The 17,599-nt window shown below is 44.6% G+C and overlaps 4 protein-coding genes across 4 annotated transcripts; 3 read left to right on the top strand and 1 right to left on the bottom strand.

Moving 5' to 3' along the window:
* The first annotated feature begins 1,587 nt into the window (after positions 1-1,587).
* On the top strand, positions 1,588-2,939 carry LOC112351615 (anthranilate N-methyltransferase-like). The gene is made up of 3 exons (XM_024689782.1): positions 1,588-2,314; positions 2,365-2,429; positions 2,494-2,939. The coding sequence occupies exons 1-3, from the start codon at positions 1,645-1,647 to the stop codon at positions 2,773-2,775; spliced, it is 1,017 nt and encodes a 338-aa protein (XP_024545550.1). The 5' UTR covers positions 1,588-1,644; the 3' UTR covers positions 2,776-2,939.
* Positions 2,910-5,421, bottom strand: LOC9644791 (protoporphyrinogen oxidase 2, chloroplastic/mitochondrial). The gene is made up of 17 exons (XM_024689781.1): positions 5,357-5,421; positions 5,255-5,297; positions 5,056-5,191; positions 4,934-4,999; positions 4,834-4,884; positions 4,731-4,787; positions 4,618-4,682; positions 4,532-4,568; positions 4,409-4,474; positions 4,309-4,349; positions 4,097-4,253; positions 3,855-4,040; positions 3,598-3,799; positions 3,432-3,540; positions 3,303-3,377; positions 3,142-3,248; positions 2,910-3,090 (listed from the first exon to the last, which is right to left on the bottom strand). Exons 1-17 carry the CDS (start codon positions 5,379-5,381, stop codon positions 2,951-2,953), a joined length of 1,563 nt encoding a protein of 520 aa, XP_024545549.1. The 5' UTR covers positions 5,382-5,421; the 3' UTR covers positions 2,910-2,950.
* A 256-nt stretch (positions 5,422-5,677) lies between these two features.
* LOC9644790 (probable L-type lectin-domain containing receptor kinase S.7) lies at positions 5,678-7,717 on the top strand. The gene has a single exon (XM_002984614.2). It carries the CDS (start codon positions 5,678-5,680, stop codon positions 7,715-7,717), a length of 2,040 nt encoding a protein of 679 aa, XP_002984660.2.
* Positions 7,718-7,822: 105 nt separating this feature from the next.
* LOC9644789 (pentatricopeptide repeat-containing protein At3g20730) lies at positions 7,823-10,506 on the top strand. Its single transcript, XM_024689848.1, has one exon. The coding sequence runs from the start codon at positions 7,832-7,834 to the stop codon at positions 10,358-10,360; it is 2,529 nt and encodes an 842-aa protein (XP_024545616.1). The 5' UTR covers positions 7,823-7,831; the 3' UTR covers positions 10,361-10,506.
* Positions 10,507-17,599: the final 7,093 nt, after the last annotated feature.

Raw genomic sequence — 17,599 nt, 5'->3', positions numbered from 1 at the left:
ACAAAATATTCTATACCTGTGTTTTGTTCACACTCATAATACATGTGGACCAATAGCAAGCATACACATGGTGTGAGTGAAATCCACCCTTTTACAAATTGCACGCCATAAAAACACCTAAAACAGGTATTTTCTCTAAGGTAAAACTACTGTTTATAGCGAGGACACGGAATACCCATGGTTGCTCGATGATGCTCCCTTGCTTCCATACTCAAAGCCGCTTGTTCACATGATCTAGAGCACTTTGTCTAGGAACTCTTCATTGAGGCATCCTTTATTCTTCTTCACTTCACTTCCTCTTTTACATACGATGATTGACTGTTTTGACGCTCTCGGAGCCCAAGCCAAACTCCATAAGCCTTACCCAAGCCAAACTCCAATAAAGCCCAACCTCCATTCTCCATGCAACAAGCCTTGCTCTTCCACGCTCCATGCTCCCAAAGCTCTTCTCCAGGGTTTGTCCACTCCACTCGCCAACCGAAATGTCCAAGTGGCCCATTTCATTAAGACAGCTCGTCTCACTCCAGTCATCAGCTTTTGCCAGTAATCAATGTCAGTTGCCATGCTGATATTTTCATGCCTTTGACTCTGGCGACTGCTTGCTAGCTCCACGCCCCTCGCTCCATAGCTCCATCACTCCCACCTGCAAGAGGATATCTTTGGGATATCCTCTTGTGAAAAACAGTAAAACGAAATAGCCTGCAATCACACCACCATCAAAGTCCAGAGTTGTAAGTGCCAGAGCTTCTTGCACATACAAACATTATGGTGTACAGGAAAAGCTTGTGCCATTCTTTTGGACCACCATCTTCTCGCTGGAAGAGTTTATCTGCAAGCCTGGAGTAGTTTCTATTAGTTCCTCTTGCTCATTCATCATGGTTTTAATATGTTGATGGGAGTGCTATTTAGAACCATTGTTTCAGTGATCGCTTTTCTCACGTAAGGATAGATTCTTGCATTCGTTCCCTGTACAAGGTGGGGTGATTGGTAACTGATTCCTTGACTTGATTTTGATTGGCTTTGTCAGCTCTCTTATAATGAACATACAAATACATTCAGCCTCCTGTTAAACCCCATCGTTTGGTTCTCTCTACGCGAGCGATTTGCTGTGGCTGTGTAGATTGCTGTGTCTCTGTACTGCAGAGGATCAATGCCTGTGGTCGTGCCAATTTGGATTTCCAGCAGTGGCGAGCCGTGATCCAAGCTCCAACTTGGATTTCCAAGCAGCGGCCAGCCGTGATCGAAGCTCCCGGAAGGCGTTGAACAATGTTTTTTGTAGATAATTTTATTAAAGTAATGAAAAAATCTAGATTATTTAAAGAGTATAAATTATACATTAACATTTAAATAAAATTTATTTATCCACAGAGAAATAAACAATCTAGTTTTGAGACCTTTATTTTTTTTGTTTTCCGTACGATATTTATTGACCTCTTCAAGCAAAAAATCCCGGGCAGGATTCGATGACGCGAAATACCACCTAATCCTCGTGGGACTCCTTGATACGTATGAGAAACTTGTTTTCTATACACCGAAAGTACCTCTCCAACTACAGCCATATCCGGATCTCATCGCGATAGAACCGAGTATATAAATCACCCTCGCGAGCTCTCCCTCTCCAGCATCGATCAGAGCAACAAATCCATGGCCCCAGCGACGAAAGAGCACTCGGCGGAGGAGGTGGACGGCCACTACGCGCTCAAGAGCATCATCTTCTCGGTGGTGACGCCCTTCGTGCTCAAGGCCGCGGTTCTCCTCGGCATCCCGGACATGATCGCCAAGTCCGGCCCCCTCACGCTCGCCCAGATCTTCTCCCGCCTCCAGGGCGCCACCAATCCCCAGCCAGATCTCCTCCACCGCATCCTCAAGTACCTCGTCTACAAGAAGATCCTCAGCGAGGAGACGAGCGGTGGCGAGACCCGCTATGGAGGCACCGGGATCTCCAAATGGCTAGCCGAGGAGCAGCACCTCTTGCTGGTTTGCACGTATGATCACGCCGCTGCCTCGCTCCACAAGCTCCACGAGGCCGTGCTCCATGGCGGCTATCCATACGAGATCGCCAACAAGGTCCACGTCTGGGCTCACGACGACGAGGAGTACAACACCTTGCTCAACCATGCCATGGTCGCGTGGAGCAGCGTCACCATCAAGCTCATCCTCGAGGCTTACGATGGTTTCAAGGGGGCGAAGAAGTTGGTGGACGTTGGCGGCGGGCTGGGGATGTGCGCGGGCAAGATCAAGGCAAAGTATCCGGAAGCTGAGGTTGTCAACTTTGATCTGCCGTACACGGTTTCCAGCGCTCCAAAGACCCCCGGTACGGCAAAGTTCTCGTTCGTTTCCTTGATTTGTTCTTCGTCTTGCCAGGAGTTAAACACGTTGGAGGAGACATGTTTGAGAGCGTGCCAGAAGGAGATCTTCTACTCATCAAGGTAGAGCTCATTGTTTTCTTTCGAAACTTGTTTGGATCAAAGCCAAGTTCCTGCGATTTTCCAGTCGGTCTTGCTCAACTTTAGCGACGATCACTGCAACAAGCTCCTGCGCAACTGTTTCAAGTCGCTGCCCAAGGGAGGGAAGCTCGTGATTGTGGATCTCATCCACACCGACGATGCACCGTTTGAGAGGGACCTGGACATGGCCATGTTTTCGTTCACCGTGGGAGGCAGAGTCAGGACCTTTGAGGAGTATAAGGAGCTGATCGAGCGAACCGGCTTCTCCGGTGTCAATCTTGTCAAGATGCCATCCAGGGACCAAGTCATAGAAGCATACAAAAACTAGCTGCGTGTGAAGATACCTTTCGAGGCATACTGGTTTCTCGGGCGAGAATCTGGTGAGAGTACCTCGCAAAGGAACAAGTTATGGAAGCTTGCAAGGGCCAAGCTAGCTAAGATGGTTGTACGCTCGGCCCGGTATATTAAAAGCTATGTACCTTTCTCTTTGAATTCTTGCATAACTAGCTCACAGGCTGTTCCAACGACGCCATTGTGAAAACTTTCTTGCCTCCAGAGCCTTGGAGGTATTGGAGCACTTGCTCCGCTGCGTCAAGGCCTGAGACAATTGTTTTCCCAACGGCCAATCCTCCTCGATGATTTCCTGGATGAGCTTTAGAGTTACGGATCACGACCGGCACAAGTAAAAACTTACCAGCGTAGAAGAGTCCAGGGAGGTCGCTCTCGAGTTTCTGGATAGAATTCAAGACATTATCATAGCCGATGCTGTATCGTGGGAACGCCTTTTCCCAATACACATGCCTGGTAGAAGAGTTGAAGTTATCAAACCAAAAGGATAAAACTAGTTTTACGTGCCTCATAGCAGTTGGTTGACCCTCTACTCCAATTAGTCTAGACAAATCCTTCAAAGTTACATCAAGGAGCTCTTCCCTGACAAATCCAAAACAATGAAGACTTTTTTGCCACCAACTTAAACAAACTTACTTCGACCGTGATGCTAGCAATGTATTCCTGCTGCCTCCTATAAAAGTCGTAAACAGCAGCTGGTCTTCTGGAGCTCTATCAGGAAACATGAATGAAGAGAACAAGGTGCCTGCATATCATAGAACTCAAGTGAGACACTTCTCCTTGAAAGGCTTCAAATAATTACCCAGTGTTTGAAAGCCATTTGCTTGTTGCTCTTTGGAGGGAACCAGCACACCGAAACCCGGAAGTGCACGCTTCACGGAGTCTTTGTTGAACATTGTTATCAACACGGACATTGGTTCGTAGATAACTGTTGGGAGATAATCAAGAGCATAAGGCTTTCCATCTTTGACAACCTTCATTGTCCTCACATCGTCCACCGGTGCCTATTAAGAGGAGCCAGTTCCAACACGAACAGAAGAAAAGAAAACAGAAACATACCGTCATGATGACTGCATCGAAGGTTTTGTCCGAGCGTTTGCTTCTCTTGCCCGATGTTTCCAAACCTGTTACTGTCCAGCTTTGACGAGAGGGATTGCCCTGTTGGTTACATGCCAATCCGGTGACAAATGTATTGAGCTTGAATTTTTCCTTTCCAATCCTCGAGACCAGTTCATTGGCCAGCGTCTATAAAAAAAAACCTGTCAGCTCCATCCAGAACTAAAAACAAAACAAATACTTGCCTGCATGCCACCTACAAATGAAAACGATCCTCCACGACGGGGACGTGTACGAGCAGGGAAATCAGAATCTTCGTCTTCAAACTCCACTGGTCGCAATTTTTGCTTCTTCTTCTTGCTAAAACCTGATTTAATTGCACCGACGAAGAGCGATCCATAGCTGCACGCGGTGTTCTACTTTAGTTAGAAAGGAAATGGAGTAGTAAAGTCTCTACTTCTTCTCTAAGGACCACAATTCTGGAAACGAGTGACGGATCTGTTTAAAACAAAAGTTTATCCTGTTAGAGCAAGAGGCAGGATAAACTTTAAACTCACTGATATAGAGGAAGGATCCGAACCACTTGTCCCGGCAACAAATGGATCCACTGCATAATCTACGATCTAAGAAATAAAAAGGTCCATCAATAGCCCGAATCCAGGACCGGCGCTGTTTCTTACCTCGTCACCAAAGTGCCTCTCCATGAACGCTCCTACACTGGAAAATAGTTCAGAGCGGAAACAATAAAACGAAAACTTCCACAGACCTCTCGTCTTCGTTTGATTCTGCTTTCGTTCGCTTCCATGAAAACGGCTCCGTCAAAAGTTTAAGCTAATGGCACACAAGTCAGGCCCAAAAGATTCATAAAAGTCGACAGACCTTGGCTTGAGCAGAGAAGAGACCGGTAGTGATAAATCCCAAAGGATTAGAGGGCAACTGCATAGAACAGGTAGTAAACATAAATCACAGTCTAAGAACTGACCATCGTAGGAGAAGCATTGCGAACAATGTATCGTTTCTTTTGCTCCACCGGCTAGACGCACAAGTTAGTTTTGAAACTTTTGGAGGAATTTCACACTTACAAACTGTTGCTTATCGCGAAGATGGAGATCGTCAAACATCCTGCTTATGCTTGGATCATTTTCCGTCTATGCGACGAAGAGAAAAAGTAAAGTAAGAACACCAAAGAAAAAATATTCGGTACCATTGTGTTCGGTCCCTTCTCCCAGATGAATCCATTCTCCGAAACACTCTTTAACTTCCCACCGATGGAATTTTCCGCTTCATAGACCGTCACGGAGACCCCCGCAGCTCGCAATCGATACGCTGCTGCGAGGCCACTGGAATCAAAATCCGATCAATTAGAACACGAGAAATGCAGAGAAAAGAATCGAAATACTCACCTCGCGCCCGCTCCAACGACAGCGACCGATCCAAGAACGGGAACTGGATCAAAGAAATGAGACGATTCCATCGATTCCATCGATTGAATCGGAAGAACTCACCAGTCTCTCCCTCCGCCATCGCCATGTCTAAAACCCTCAAATTAGGGCTGACTTAACGGAATGCGTATTCATCCGCATTTCATTCGGCCACGTGGCAGTCATTATTTCCCGCCAAAGTCCTTTTAGGGTTTATGGCTTCCTTCCTCGTTGATGGCGGTAGTCGATCGTCGCGCTCTCTGTCCAACGCGCTCGCGCGCGCATTCGCATTCCCGGAAATATCGATAGCTGGACTAACAGTGATCGTTTGTTCTCTTTTTCTAGGGCGGAGAATCGGGAAGAACAGCGAATGGAGCTTATTGACTTGCGCTATCGTCCACATGGATGCGACAAGATCGATACGTTCACGGGCGCGTATCGATCGATATGTTTTTGCCCCAGGTATTGCCACAGGTTTTCTTTCCCATGGCGCTCTTACTCATACTCTCGATGATCATAGCGCTTTTACTGCCGCGGCAGGGCGATTCCCGGAGCTTCTACTTGAGCCAGATGAATTTTCTCGACACGATCGACACCAAAGGCCACGCAAATCTTCTCCTCAGGTACATTTCTCTCACTCAGATCATCGGCTCCGGGAAGAACAGCGTCGGGCGAGCGTTCTACAATCGCCCCGTCTATCTCTTGGATCAGACCACCGGCAAGGCTCTCTCTTTCCAGACACACTTCGTCTTCCAGATCCTCCACGGTGGAGCTCCCGCCGACGGCATGACGTTCCTCATCTCTCCACACATGAGCTTCGATCTCACAGCGTCGGGTGGCCAGTATCTGGGCTTCAACGCCGAGGGAACCAACGGGAACGCGAGCAACCATCTCTTCGGTGTGGAGTTCGACACCTTCTCCAACGAGTGGGATCCTCCGAATCCTCACGTCGGGGTGGACGTGAACGGGGTGAATTCCACTGGCAAGACCATCATCCAGGACGAGCTCGAGCTGAGCCTCGTAAGAAACATGACACTCAAGGCAAGGATAGAGTTCGATGGGAGCTTGGAACAAGTGAAAGTCTGGCTGGTGGAGAATGGATCGGACTGGCAAGAACCGGTTTTGATCACCAACGTGAGCTTGAGCAGCGTTCTACTCCCGGAGATGTGGGTGGGCTTCTCGGCTGCTACAGGTTTCTCGACCGAGCTCCACAACGTTTATAGTTGGTCGTTTTCAGTGGATGATCCAGCTCCAGCTCCAACCATGGTTTCACCCGAGCTCTCCAGAGGCGACAGAAACAAGGGGGTGATTGTCAAGGCTTCGGTTCCGCTGTCAGTGTTCGCGGTGGCTGTTGCCGGAACGATCGTGATCTATGGTTTCTACCTGGCGAAGAAAGCTACATACCCGTGCGTTCCCCAGATCACAAGCTTCACGTACAGGGAGCTTCACTCGGCAACGAAAGGATTCAGCTCGAAGGAGCTTCTCGGCAAGGGAGGCTCGTGTGTGGTTTACAAGGGATATATCTCCAGCATCGGCTCTCAGGTGGCTGTCAAGGCTTTGTCCGAGGCACCAAAGCACGCTGAGGCTCAGTTTCTAGCGGAGCTCTCGGTCATCAGCACGGTGCGGCACCACAATCTAGTTTCTCTCCGGGGCTGGTGCAAGGAGAAGAACAAGCTGCTGCTCGTCTACGAGTTCATGGCCAACGGAAGCCTGGATCACTTCATCTTCTCCAAGCAGCCGAGAGTGCTACTGTCGTGGAACCAGCGCTACGAGATCATGAAAGGTGTGGCCGAGGCGCTGGCCTACCTTCACGAGGGACTCGGCAAGAGGATAGTTCACAGGGACGTGAAAGCAGCGAACGTTCTCCTGGACGAGAACTTCGTCGCAAAGCTGGGGGACTTCGGGCTGGCCAAGTCCATGGAGCATGCCAAAGGCGCGCAGACCATGACGAAGGCCGGGACAGTGGGATACATCGCTCCGGAGCTGGCATTCACAGGCAGAGCTACGGAGAAGTCGGATGTTTACAGCTTTGGGATCCTGGTTTTGGAGATCGTAGCAGGGCGGCAAGCTCTGGACCACACTGTCCAGTCCACGGAAGCCAACATCACCGTCGACGATTGCCCTGTGCTGATCGACTGGGTGTGGAGGAAGCACGAGCATGACAAGCTTGTGGAAGCCATAGACTCGAGGCTGCAAGTGGAAGGCAAGGAAGAAGAGGTGCTCAAGACGATCAGGATGGGATTGCTGTGCTGCTTGCCGGATGCAAACCATCGCCCAACAATGAAGAGGTGCTGCCAGCTGCTGAATGGAGACGCGGAGATCCCAGCCATGCCGGATTCGAGGCCGCGAGCCGTGTCGATCCGGCTGTTTGACGATGAGTATGAGTCGGGCACCGTGAGCTACATGATGGATTGGCAGCGCATCGTTTCGAGCAGCTCAAGCTAAGTTTTTTATTTCTTCTTAGGATGGAGATAAAAGATCCTCTAGAATATTAGTTTAGGTCAAAATATTACTTTCCCTCCAAATTTCAAATATTAGGGCTTCTAGTAGTTGAGTGATATGGCGAAGAGCGCCTTCGCCATGGATCCTCTCCGGAATCTGGACAGGATCCTCTCCAAGCCCAAATCGCCCACGACGTATGGATTTCTTCTGCAGCTGTGCGGCGACGCGAGCGCGATCAATCAGGGCAGGGCAATCCACCGGTATTTGGCGGGATCAGGTCTGATCGATCGCGAGGTTTTCGTGGCGAATCATCTGGTGAGCATGTATGGAAGGTGTGGCTGCGTTGATGATGCCCGCGCGGTGTTTGGCTCGATGCCCAAGAGGAATGTGGTGTCGTGGACGGCGATCATCGCGGCATTTGCCTCGCGCGGGCGATCTCGCGAGGCGCTGGAGTACTTCTCGGCGATGCAGCTTGATGGGGTGGCTCCAAACAAGGTGACTTTCGTGACTGTTCTTGATGCTTGCTGTGAGAGCACCGTGAGATTGGTGGACGGCTGCGTGGTCGAATGTGGCCTGGGGTGTGATCCAGTCGTGGGGACTGCTCTCGTGTGCTCGTATGGAAGATGGCAGTGCTTTGGCGATGCAAGGAGGGTGTTTTCCAGAGTTTCTGAGGCTGATCTCATTCTTTGGAATGCTGTGCTTGCAGCGCACGCCGGGGATCCGAGAGGGATGTTCCTCCAATTCACGAGAATGCTGCTCGATGGCATTGGACCGGACTGTGTGACGTTCTCTACAGTCGTGAGCTCGTGCTCCAGCAGTAGAGATCTCGCTCGAGGTAAACTTTTTCATGGCTTAGTAGTGGAGAGTGGTAACGAGTCTGATCTTTTCGTTGGAAACGCTCTTGTGGAGATGTATAGGAAGTGTGGAAGCATCGAGGGCGCGAGGGAGATGTTCTTTCGGATGGAGAGGAGAGACGTTATCACCTGGAACTCGCTGCTCGCCGCGTGTGTGGAGCAGTGCTGCCATGAAGAAGCTCTCCAGCTCTTCCGACAGATGCAAACTGCGAAGAGAGTTTTCCCGGACAAGATCACCTTCTCGTGTGTTCTCAACGCCTGTGCCGTGCTGATGGACTTAAGTCAAGGCCGAAAAGTTCACGAGTGCTTGGGCGAGCTTGGCATGGACGTGAACGACACTGGCATTGGCACTGCGCTCGTCAACATGTATGGGAGGTGCAAAAGTCTGGACGAGGCCAGGGAAACTTTCGACCAGATCGAGCGGAAAGACGTGGCAACGTGGACAGTGATGATCACAGCACTCGCGGAAGCCGAAGACTTTGGTGGCTGCTTGATACTGTTCCAGGAGATGCTGCTCCAAGGCATGCTTCCCAACAAGGTGACGTTCCTGGCGCTGCTAAGCGGATGTGGAAGTCTGGCTTCGCTGGAAGAAGCCAAGCTTGTTCACTCTTACGCCGCTGCTGCTGGCTTGGAATCCGATGCTGCAGTGAGTAACACGATCATCAGTCTCTACGGCAAGTGTGGAAGCATCCAAGACGCAGAGCTCGTGTTTGACAAGCTGGGCAGAAACAGGGACATAGTTTCCTGGAACGCTATGATGGATGCTTACGCGGAGAACGAGCAGGAAACCGGTGCCTCGAAGCTCTACCGAGTGATTCTACTCGAAGGCATGGCTCCCGACACATTCACCTTCGCCAGCAGCTTAAACTCCTGCGACAGCAGCTCGAGATTTGGAAAAGAAGTCCACGGGCACGTACTGGAAGCCGGAGTGGAGAAGAACTCCATCGTAGAGAACGCCCTGGTGAGCATGTACGTCAAGTGCGGGAGCTTGCAAGAGGCACGGAAGATCTTCGACGGCATGGAGCACAGGAACGTGATAACTTGGACAGCGATGGTGGCCGCGTTCGCCGAGCTGGGAAAATGCAAAGAAACACTGGTCCTCTTCCAGAAGATGCAAGCCGAGGGTGTCAAGCCAAACAAGGTTACTCTCTCGGCGATCCTCAACTGGTGCGCACAGCTCGGGAGTGACACAAAGAGCTCCAAGCTGGTCGAGATGTGCGTGGAAGAAGCCGGGCTGGAGCTGGAACTCATAGTAGCCAACGCGCTCCTCAACTTATACGCCAAGTCTGCGAGGCTCCGGCAAGCTTTCCGCCTCTTCAACAGGATGCCTCAGCGAGACTCCCTCTCGTGGAACCTGGTGATCTCGTCTCACGCCCAGCACGGATTCGCGAGCGAGTCATTGCTGCTCTTCCAGAGGATGAAGCAGGAAGGAATGAAGCCGGACGGCGTCACCTTTCTCAACATCATCGCAGCCTGCGGCCACTGCGGCGAAGTGGAAGAAGGCTGCCGGCATTTTGGCTTCTTGGAGAGAGAGTATGGGATCTCTCCCACGGCGGAGCAGCGAGGATGCGTTGTGGATCTCTTGGGGCGGGCAGGACGCATCGTAGAGGCTCGGGAGTTCATCGCGAAGAACGGTCTTCACTCGAGCGTCCCTGCGTGGATGTCCGTCTTGGGTGCTTGCCGAGCCCATGGAAATGTGGAGGAAGGCAAAGCCGCGGCTGACAAGCTCGTCGACCTGGATCCACAAAACTCTGCGTCATACGTCATGCTCTCGAATCTCTACGCAAGATAATCCTTGTCACGGACTTGGGAGAACTTAAGATCATCTCGTGAAAGTTGGACCGTCCATCAGCCCTGCGATCAGGACAGTGTCAATAACGAGCTTAATAGTTATGAGTACCTCTTATAGACAATGAGTGTGCTGACGTGGCAACGTTTTTATATATAATATATATACCTTTTGAAGTATTGACATTGATGGAATGGCTAGATTTGAGAGACATATGGCAAATCATGTTATCCATCCATCTGAAACCAATTGATAAACCTATGGACCAAATTAAGCTTTTATAGTTGAATCTACTAAGACAATAAACCAACAGCATTGGATCTTGAAGGCCATGAAACTTTATTAACACTTCAGCTTTGTTGATAATTCAGTAGTGAGCGAAAGCATGCGCCAGCTTGCCTTGGAGGAGGGTCATGTCCCAAGGTAAGTGAAACTCATCACAATGTGGTATTGAATAAGTTAACTTAAGAGGAGTTTTGCTTTCCCTAGGGAACATAAGTTTAGGGAGCCGTCACTTGGGAGGTAGAGGGACCATGAGTAGTGCTAGGTCTTTTGTGCTCAAGAAAGTTTTGTTTAATGTACATTTATGTTTTATTGACGCAATTTCAAATGGATGAAAAACTTGAATTGGTTCTAATGATCTAGAGACACTCATTGTATTCAAAGTTTCCAAAACTTTATGATACCTTAAATGGCCAAATATAGAGCTATCATGAAATAAATGTAACCACAAATCAACACCATATCTTTAGCTATTTGAACTTTTGGTTTGCTTAAGCAAACTAAGGGTGGTAGTGGATATACCTAGAATATGCTTGGATATTTTAGGATATTTTACCATGTTATTCATTTAGATTAATAACCTTTAATATATTCTAGTTTGTTCTATCATCTATATTCAATAAGATTAGTTTTTATTTATAAATTATAAACATGTTTATCCATTTGATCAATGAGATTAATAAATAAGAATAACACTACTATTAAGCAAACCAAGGATTGCTGTATGGAATGTGCAGCAAATTATTTGGTATACACCAAAAAGTTATGATCAGCACAAGGTTTATTGTTATCTAAAACATTCTATAACTAACAGATCCATATCTCCTCCTTTTGAGCAAACACCACTTGATCATACATTTTTTTAGAAGTAGAGGAGGCAACCCATCCACAAGAAAAACCATAAATAATGCACTATATCCTAGACAATATATCACTATGAATCTATAGTCCTAAAGTAATGAAGCATCCATGCAAAGGATAAATCCACAAGAAAAGTCATGCAAAAGTTAAGCTCCTCAAATACTTTTTAGCAGTTTTATGACAAACTTCACATCCTGTCAAGAAAATTATGCAAAGTAGGAGCGATCTTGGAAAATTATGGTACAAATTAAGCCAATTTAATAGTGTTTTCCAAGAACTAATGCAACTTACACTACCTTAAGTTTCAGGAATAAAGGCTTAAATATAATATCAGATATAAACCTGTCTAAATAATAGTAATAATAATTGGTAAAACAACAAATAAAATTGAAATAAAAGCCAACACTTAGACAATTAGCTTAAGGCAGAAGAACTCCAACTAACTGCCTAGTTGTTCTGGAAACTCTAGCTCCTAGAGGTTAGAATCATTATGGTGCTGTGGCCGCTGCTTGGGTGTGGCTGCTAGCCACTGAGCACTAGCTGTCCAGCTGTAGCCATGGCATTAGTGGTGTTGGCAAGATTGCTATAGCTGACAGGTATAGAAATCACTAGCTTTTTTCTGGCATTACTGTTTTCTTGACTTGTTTTAGATTTACTCTAGAGTATAGTTTGAGATATATGGTGCTCCATTTTAATATCACTTCTGCAATATAGTATCCTCACAAGATGGAGTGCAGTTAGATCTTGAAAAGATATGGGTTGTTGAATGAATCCATTATTCCTCACAATATTGAGAACTTTTAAAAGCTTATTTGGATAACCTCATAGAACAATGTATGGATGAACTATAATCTATATAAAAAAACTATAGGTTACTTATAAATAATTTTCTGTGCATTTTATGCACCAACACTTGGTTTGGTTAATCATATTTAGTATTATATATTAATCCAATTGATCAATTGAATGCTTATAATTTACAAGCACAAGAATAATCTTATTGCATATCAACTATTAGATGGTAGAATAAACTAGAATATAGGATAGTCTAAACATGTTTATATACAAGATTAATTTAAATGGATAACAACCATTAGAATATTAAGCATATTCAATATATATGCACTTACTACAAAATTTATGTGAACAAACCATATGAAAGAATGTATCAATGTGCAAGAGTAAAACAAACCATACATATTTCTATAGGTAATGCTGAAAAATATGTAAAAATAACCATACCAAAGCCACAACTATATGAAATTGAAAAACCACACCATTTTGCTTGTGTTGATGCTTCCAATGCCATAGAGACTAATGAGTGTGTTGGTCACTGCAGCATTTGACAGAAGTAGTAGTGTAGGCCAGCAAGCCAGAACAAGATCAAGCAGTCCCACCAAAGTCTTTGACTTCTGAGAGTGCTGTGATCATCACCATCTTCCTGCTCGATATCATTGGTTGAAAGTTTTCCTGCTGTTGTCCAAAATTTTGCATCTCCCATACATGTTGACCAGCACAGTGCAATATCAGTTCATATCCATGCCAAGTTTGCCCAAGCACTCATGAACATTTTGGCCTTGACTTAAATCCATCAACATGACACAGGCATTGAGAACACTCAAGAAGGTGATCTTGTCCGGGAAAACTCTCTTCTTGGTTTGCATCTGTCAGAAGAGCTGGAGAGCTTCTTCATGGCAGCATTGCTCCACACACAGGGTGAGTAGCAAGTTCCAGGTGATAACATCTCAAAAGAATATCTCCCTTCTCCACAAGAGCATTTCCAACTAAATGATTGGACTCATTACCACTCTTCAATACTAAGCCATAAAAAAGCTTACCTCGAATGAGATCTCTACTGCTCACACACAAGCTCACAACCGTAGAGAACATCATACAGTCTGGTCAAATGCTATGGAGCAGCATTCTCATAAATTGGAGGGACATCCATCTCAAATCTCTGTGTGCAAGGATAGAGAAACTTTGTGAGTAAGGTTTTTTTTGCCTATACTTGTGTTCTCACCCTTGTTTGCAAAATAGTGACAAATAAATAGAGACAAGAACATAAAAGAGGAGAGAAGGAGAAGTGAAGAAAAATGAGAAAAATAGAATACAATTTAGCCTTTAACCCTAAAGGCGTGAGTAAGGATAAATATATGTCACTCTCTCAACTCTATTTTGCACAAATAGTTATAGGTGGGAAAAAAGATGGTTAATCTAATACAAATGCATACAATAGTGAGTGGGGGTTCTTTTCCAACATGTGTAAGTGTTATTTATATATTATATGATTTTATAATCGTTTATAACTACTTCTCACATATGTTAGGTTTTTCTTCTTTGTATGCTTAAACTTAGATGTAACTCCATTTCGCTTAAACTTCCTTCTTCTGCTTTGTTTGGGAAGATATACAAGATTAAATATTTACCTCTTTATCACTCCCCCACGACAAAATTACTACCTCTTCTCAGGTAATAGGATTCTCTAAATCCTACTCCATGTTACTGAGCTTGGTCTTCATAGTGATAAGCTCGATGCTTCAGACTGCTAGCTCGCTTAGCTGATTCACGGTCTTGTGAGTGAAGGCACAGCTAACCTTGACTTTGTAGTGCTGTTGTGGCATTTGCTATTGTTGTGGCTACCTCATCTTGCTATATTGATTGGTTGAGAGTGTGTTGCTATCAGATGCGTAGGTGGACTAGAAAAGACTAAGCCCATACTTCTCTAATTCACTTCGAACCTCTTTTATAGTCTATCAATCCATATTTGAGATTGATCAAATTTCTATTAGCCCAATTATCAGCAAGTGTATTTTTGCTTATAGGTATCTAAGCTTTATTGTGGACCATTAAATTTTTTATAATAAATAGGCAAAATTTCATAAATCCTTTGTAAGTTATAATACTCAGGATTTGTGTCTAGCTTGGATAGACAGATTATCTCTCTATGTATGGTACTTTTTTCTTTTTGTATAAGTAATTCCACAAATATAAATCTTGCTTACACTAAGTACCTGCAAAGTAATTTAAATGTATTATTATACCTTCTTTGACAATAGTAAAGGTACCAAGAGTCAAACTTTTGTATACCTTAAGTAGAATATTGTTAAGTATCTCACTCAATAATTTGTTGAGCAACTCAAGTAATTTTCTTAAATCTATCATTTGTTGGCCTAGCTGTTTTTGTTTTCTTGTACTTTTGCCTAGTCATACAGAGTGGGGATTAATTAACTTTTGTCTAAGTCTATAAGCAAAATATATCTTCTGATAGGTACGGTGGATTCATAGTAAACATTTTTATTTTGTTTACCTCAATTCCCCCATTTAACTTCTATTATGATAATGGAGAGTTGTTAATCCTTAATCTCTCCACCTAAGTGCGCAAGAGGACCTTTTTTTTCTACCCATGCCTAATGTGATTAAGATTAATTCAGTATAAAGACTCTAGTGCATGATAGCCAATTCTAGAGTAGCTTGTCTACTTCACAATGCCTAATGTAGTTAAGATTAATTCAGTGTAAAGACTCTAGCATATAATAGCTAATTTTGGAGTAGCTTGTTTGCTTCACAATGTAAACTCTTGAATTTAGATTTCCTAGGAGGTTTCACGCACCAATTCCGAAGTAGCTTGGATTTCCCGAGAGGTCTCACACACCAATTCCAAAGTAGCTTGCCTTCTTCACAGTGTAAGCTTCTAAGTTTGGACTTCCCGGGAAATCACCCAACCCAGTACTATTCAAACTTAATGACACTTAACCTCAAATATCCCAAAACCCTTAATCGATTGGAAAAGGTGTGCATTCTTATTCATGGGCCCTTTCCTTTTATATTTGAACCTCTATGGATGGTTTTTCAAATTTTTCTCTTTAGCTGTTTATAATCCACCACACTTCCCTACAAGTTCACACCCTCGTGAATGGAAGCTGAGAGCTGCAACTCTCCTATGTAAACAACCAAAGGGAACGACTCGAGAGATGATTTATATAAGTTCAAATATAGGCCTATAAATAAGAGTGCACCCTCCTTGGTTTAGGGTTTTGGGATACGTGGGGTTAAGTGTCTTTGGGTTTGAATAGTATTGTGCATAATAACTTCCCAAGAAGTTTAAATTCAGGAGTTTACATTTGCTATCTCGAGTCCGACTCTATTGGTTGGCTAGGGGAATCACACTATATATTGATTAACATTTGGCACGTCTAATTTGCTCCCAATTGGGCTCGACCTAAAGGGGGTAGGGTGTCAAGAGAACAAGGCTCTTAGGAGCGTGGACCATACTTGAGCTCACGAGCTGAAGAGTTGAGCTCACGAGTTGAACTCAATTTTCAATTGTAATTTAGTACAAATATTAAACTTTAAAATTGTAAAGTTATGGCAAACTTAATAATTTCATAACTCTCTATATATTATATAGATAAAAATGTTCTAAAGGACACTTCTTGTTCTAATAATTTAAATATTTACTACATGCAATAATAGAGACGTTTGTTAGAATATAAAATAAAATGTTTGCAAAAAGAGTATTCTTGTCACTTCTTTAAATTTGTACTCTGTGCTTTCTAGCTAGTAAATGTCAGGTTTGTCAGAATTTTAAAATTATTAAATTTGAATTAAGATTCTATATAAGGCCATATAACTTTTTGAAAGGAAAAAAAAATAATTGTGATGGTACATATGCTCTCACAATACATTGTAACATCATACACCCGAAAGACTATCACGAAATATTTTTTGAGAAGGTAAAGACAAAAATGAAGACTCACAAATACTATGGGCAGTATTGCGAAAAGAACCTCACAAGTATATGAAATGAAAAGTGAAATAATAAAATATTTTTATTAATTATATAAAGTATAATTAGTTTATATTATTGATAGAGAATAAACATCAATAGTGCTGGAAAATCTAATTAGCTCCAAAAGTTTTCTGCAACTCAGCAATAGTAAGGCTTGTTTGGTGTATATGAATATCCACTTTAGGATCCTGGTACAAGATGTTGATGAAGATATAGTACATATGCTTGCAAGGAGCATATGCCTTCCCATGTTCCTCGCACTTCGTAAAGTCTGGACATGTGCAAGAAGGAAAGTCTTGAATGACAATTGTGTACTCTCCACCTTCTGTTTTGATTGTGTACTCCTTTGCGAGCACAGTGATGTACTTCGTGGAGAGAATCTCACACTCAAATGTTTGAGCCAAGTTTATTTTACCTTGCTTCTGCTTGGAGACGGTACCAATAAATTTAACTACCTTACCTTTTCGTGCTAGCCTCCTGTGCATCTCTGTAGGAATAGTCCTGGTTCTGTCACTCATATCTCCAACTCTCCTCTCGAGATTGAAACCAGATTTCTCAAGGTTTTCAATCTCATCCGAGGTGAGCACAACCCCATTAGCAACCAGCCATTCTTTAGGTACTGCATCAAGTTTAGTCACTATAGTGTCTTCAAGCCACTTTGTATGGTTGACATCAGAGTTGCAGCAATATAACCAACACCATCTTGAAAATCCTGCTTGCTTTCGTTCCCCATGGAAACATGGGGCTGGAACAGAAGCAGACTTGTCACCACGGATCCAAGCCCAACACTTGCCCCTTGAAAGCATCCCCACACACCTTACATTTGATTTCGCTGGCACTCGATGGATTGCCCATTGCTTCGGCTCCACACTACAATAAGCAATTTCAACTTGCTGTAATGCACTTTTTTCATCAGCCACTTGAGGTGGTTCGGTTCTGGGGCAATGTCTTGGAGCAGAATGATACTCAACATCAGGCCTGTGAGAGCTTTTCGCTCCAAAATCCATGCCAACATCTTCACCAGCAAAGGAAAATCGACGCTTTGAGTGGATGGTCTTCATATCACCAATAGAAGCCCGAGGAGTGTACTCCATAGATGTGCCACGAACCACTTCCTTCAATGCAGTTACCATTTTTTGTGCTGGTGGAGTCACTTTCTTCTTCATCCGATTGTGTAACATCTCAATCGAAGGTCCCTGTTCCATGTATCTTCCTTCCTCAAATGCCAAGGCTTTTGAAGACTACTCTACAGCACGTATCAAATCTGATAGACATGCTTCATATAGACTCATCTTCCCTTTCCCTGCCTC

This window comes from Selaginella moellendorffii, unplaced genomic scaffold (assembly GCF_000143415.4).
Source record: "Selaginella moellendorffii unplaced genomic scaffold, v1.0 SELMOscaffold_63, whole genome shotgun sequence".
Lineage (NCBI taxonomy): Eukaryota > Viridiplantae > Streptophyta > Lycopodiopsida > Selaginellales > Selaginellaceae > Selaginella > Selaginella moellendorffii.
Note: the sequence above shows the minus strand (reverse complement) of the source record. Positions and strands in the feature narration are given on the sequence as shown.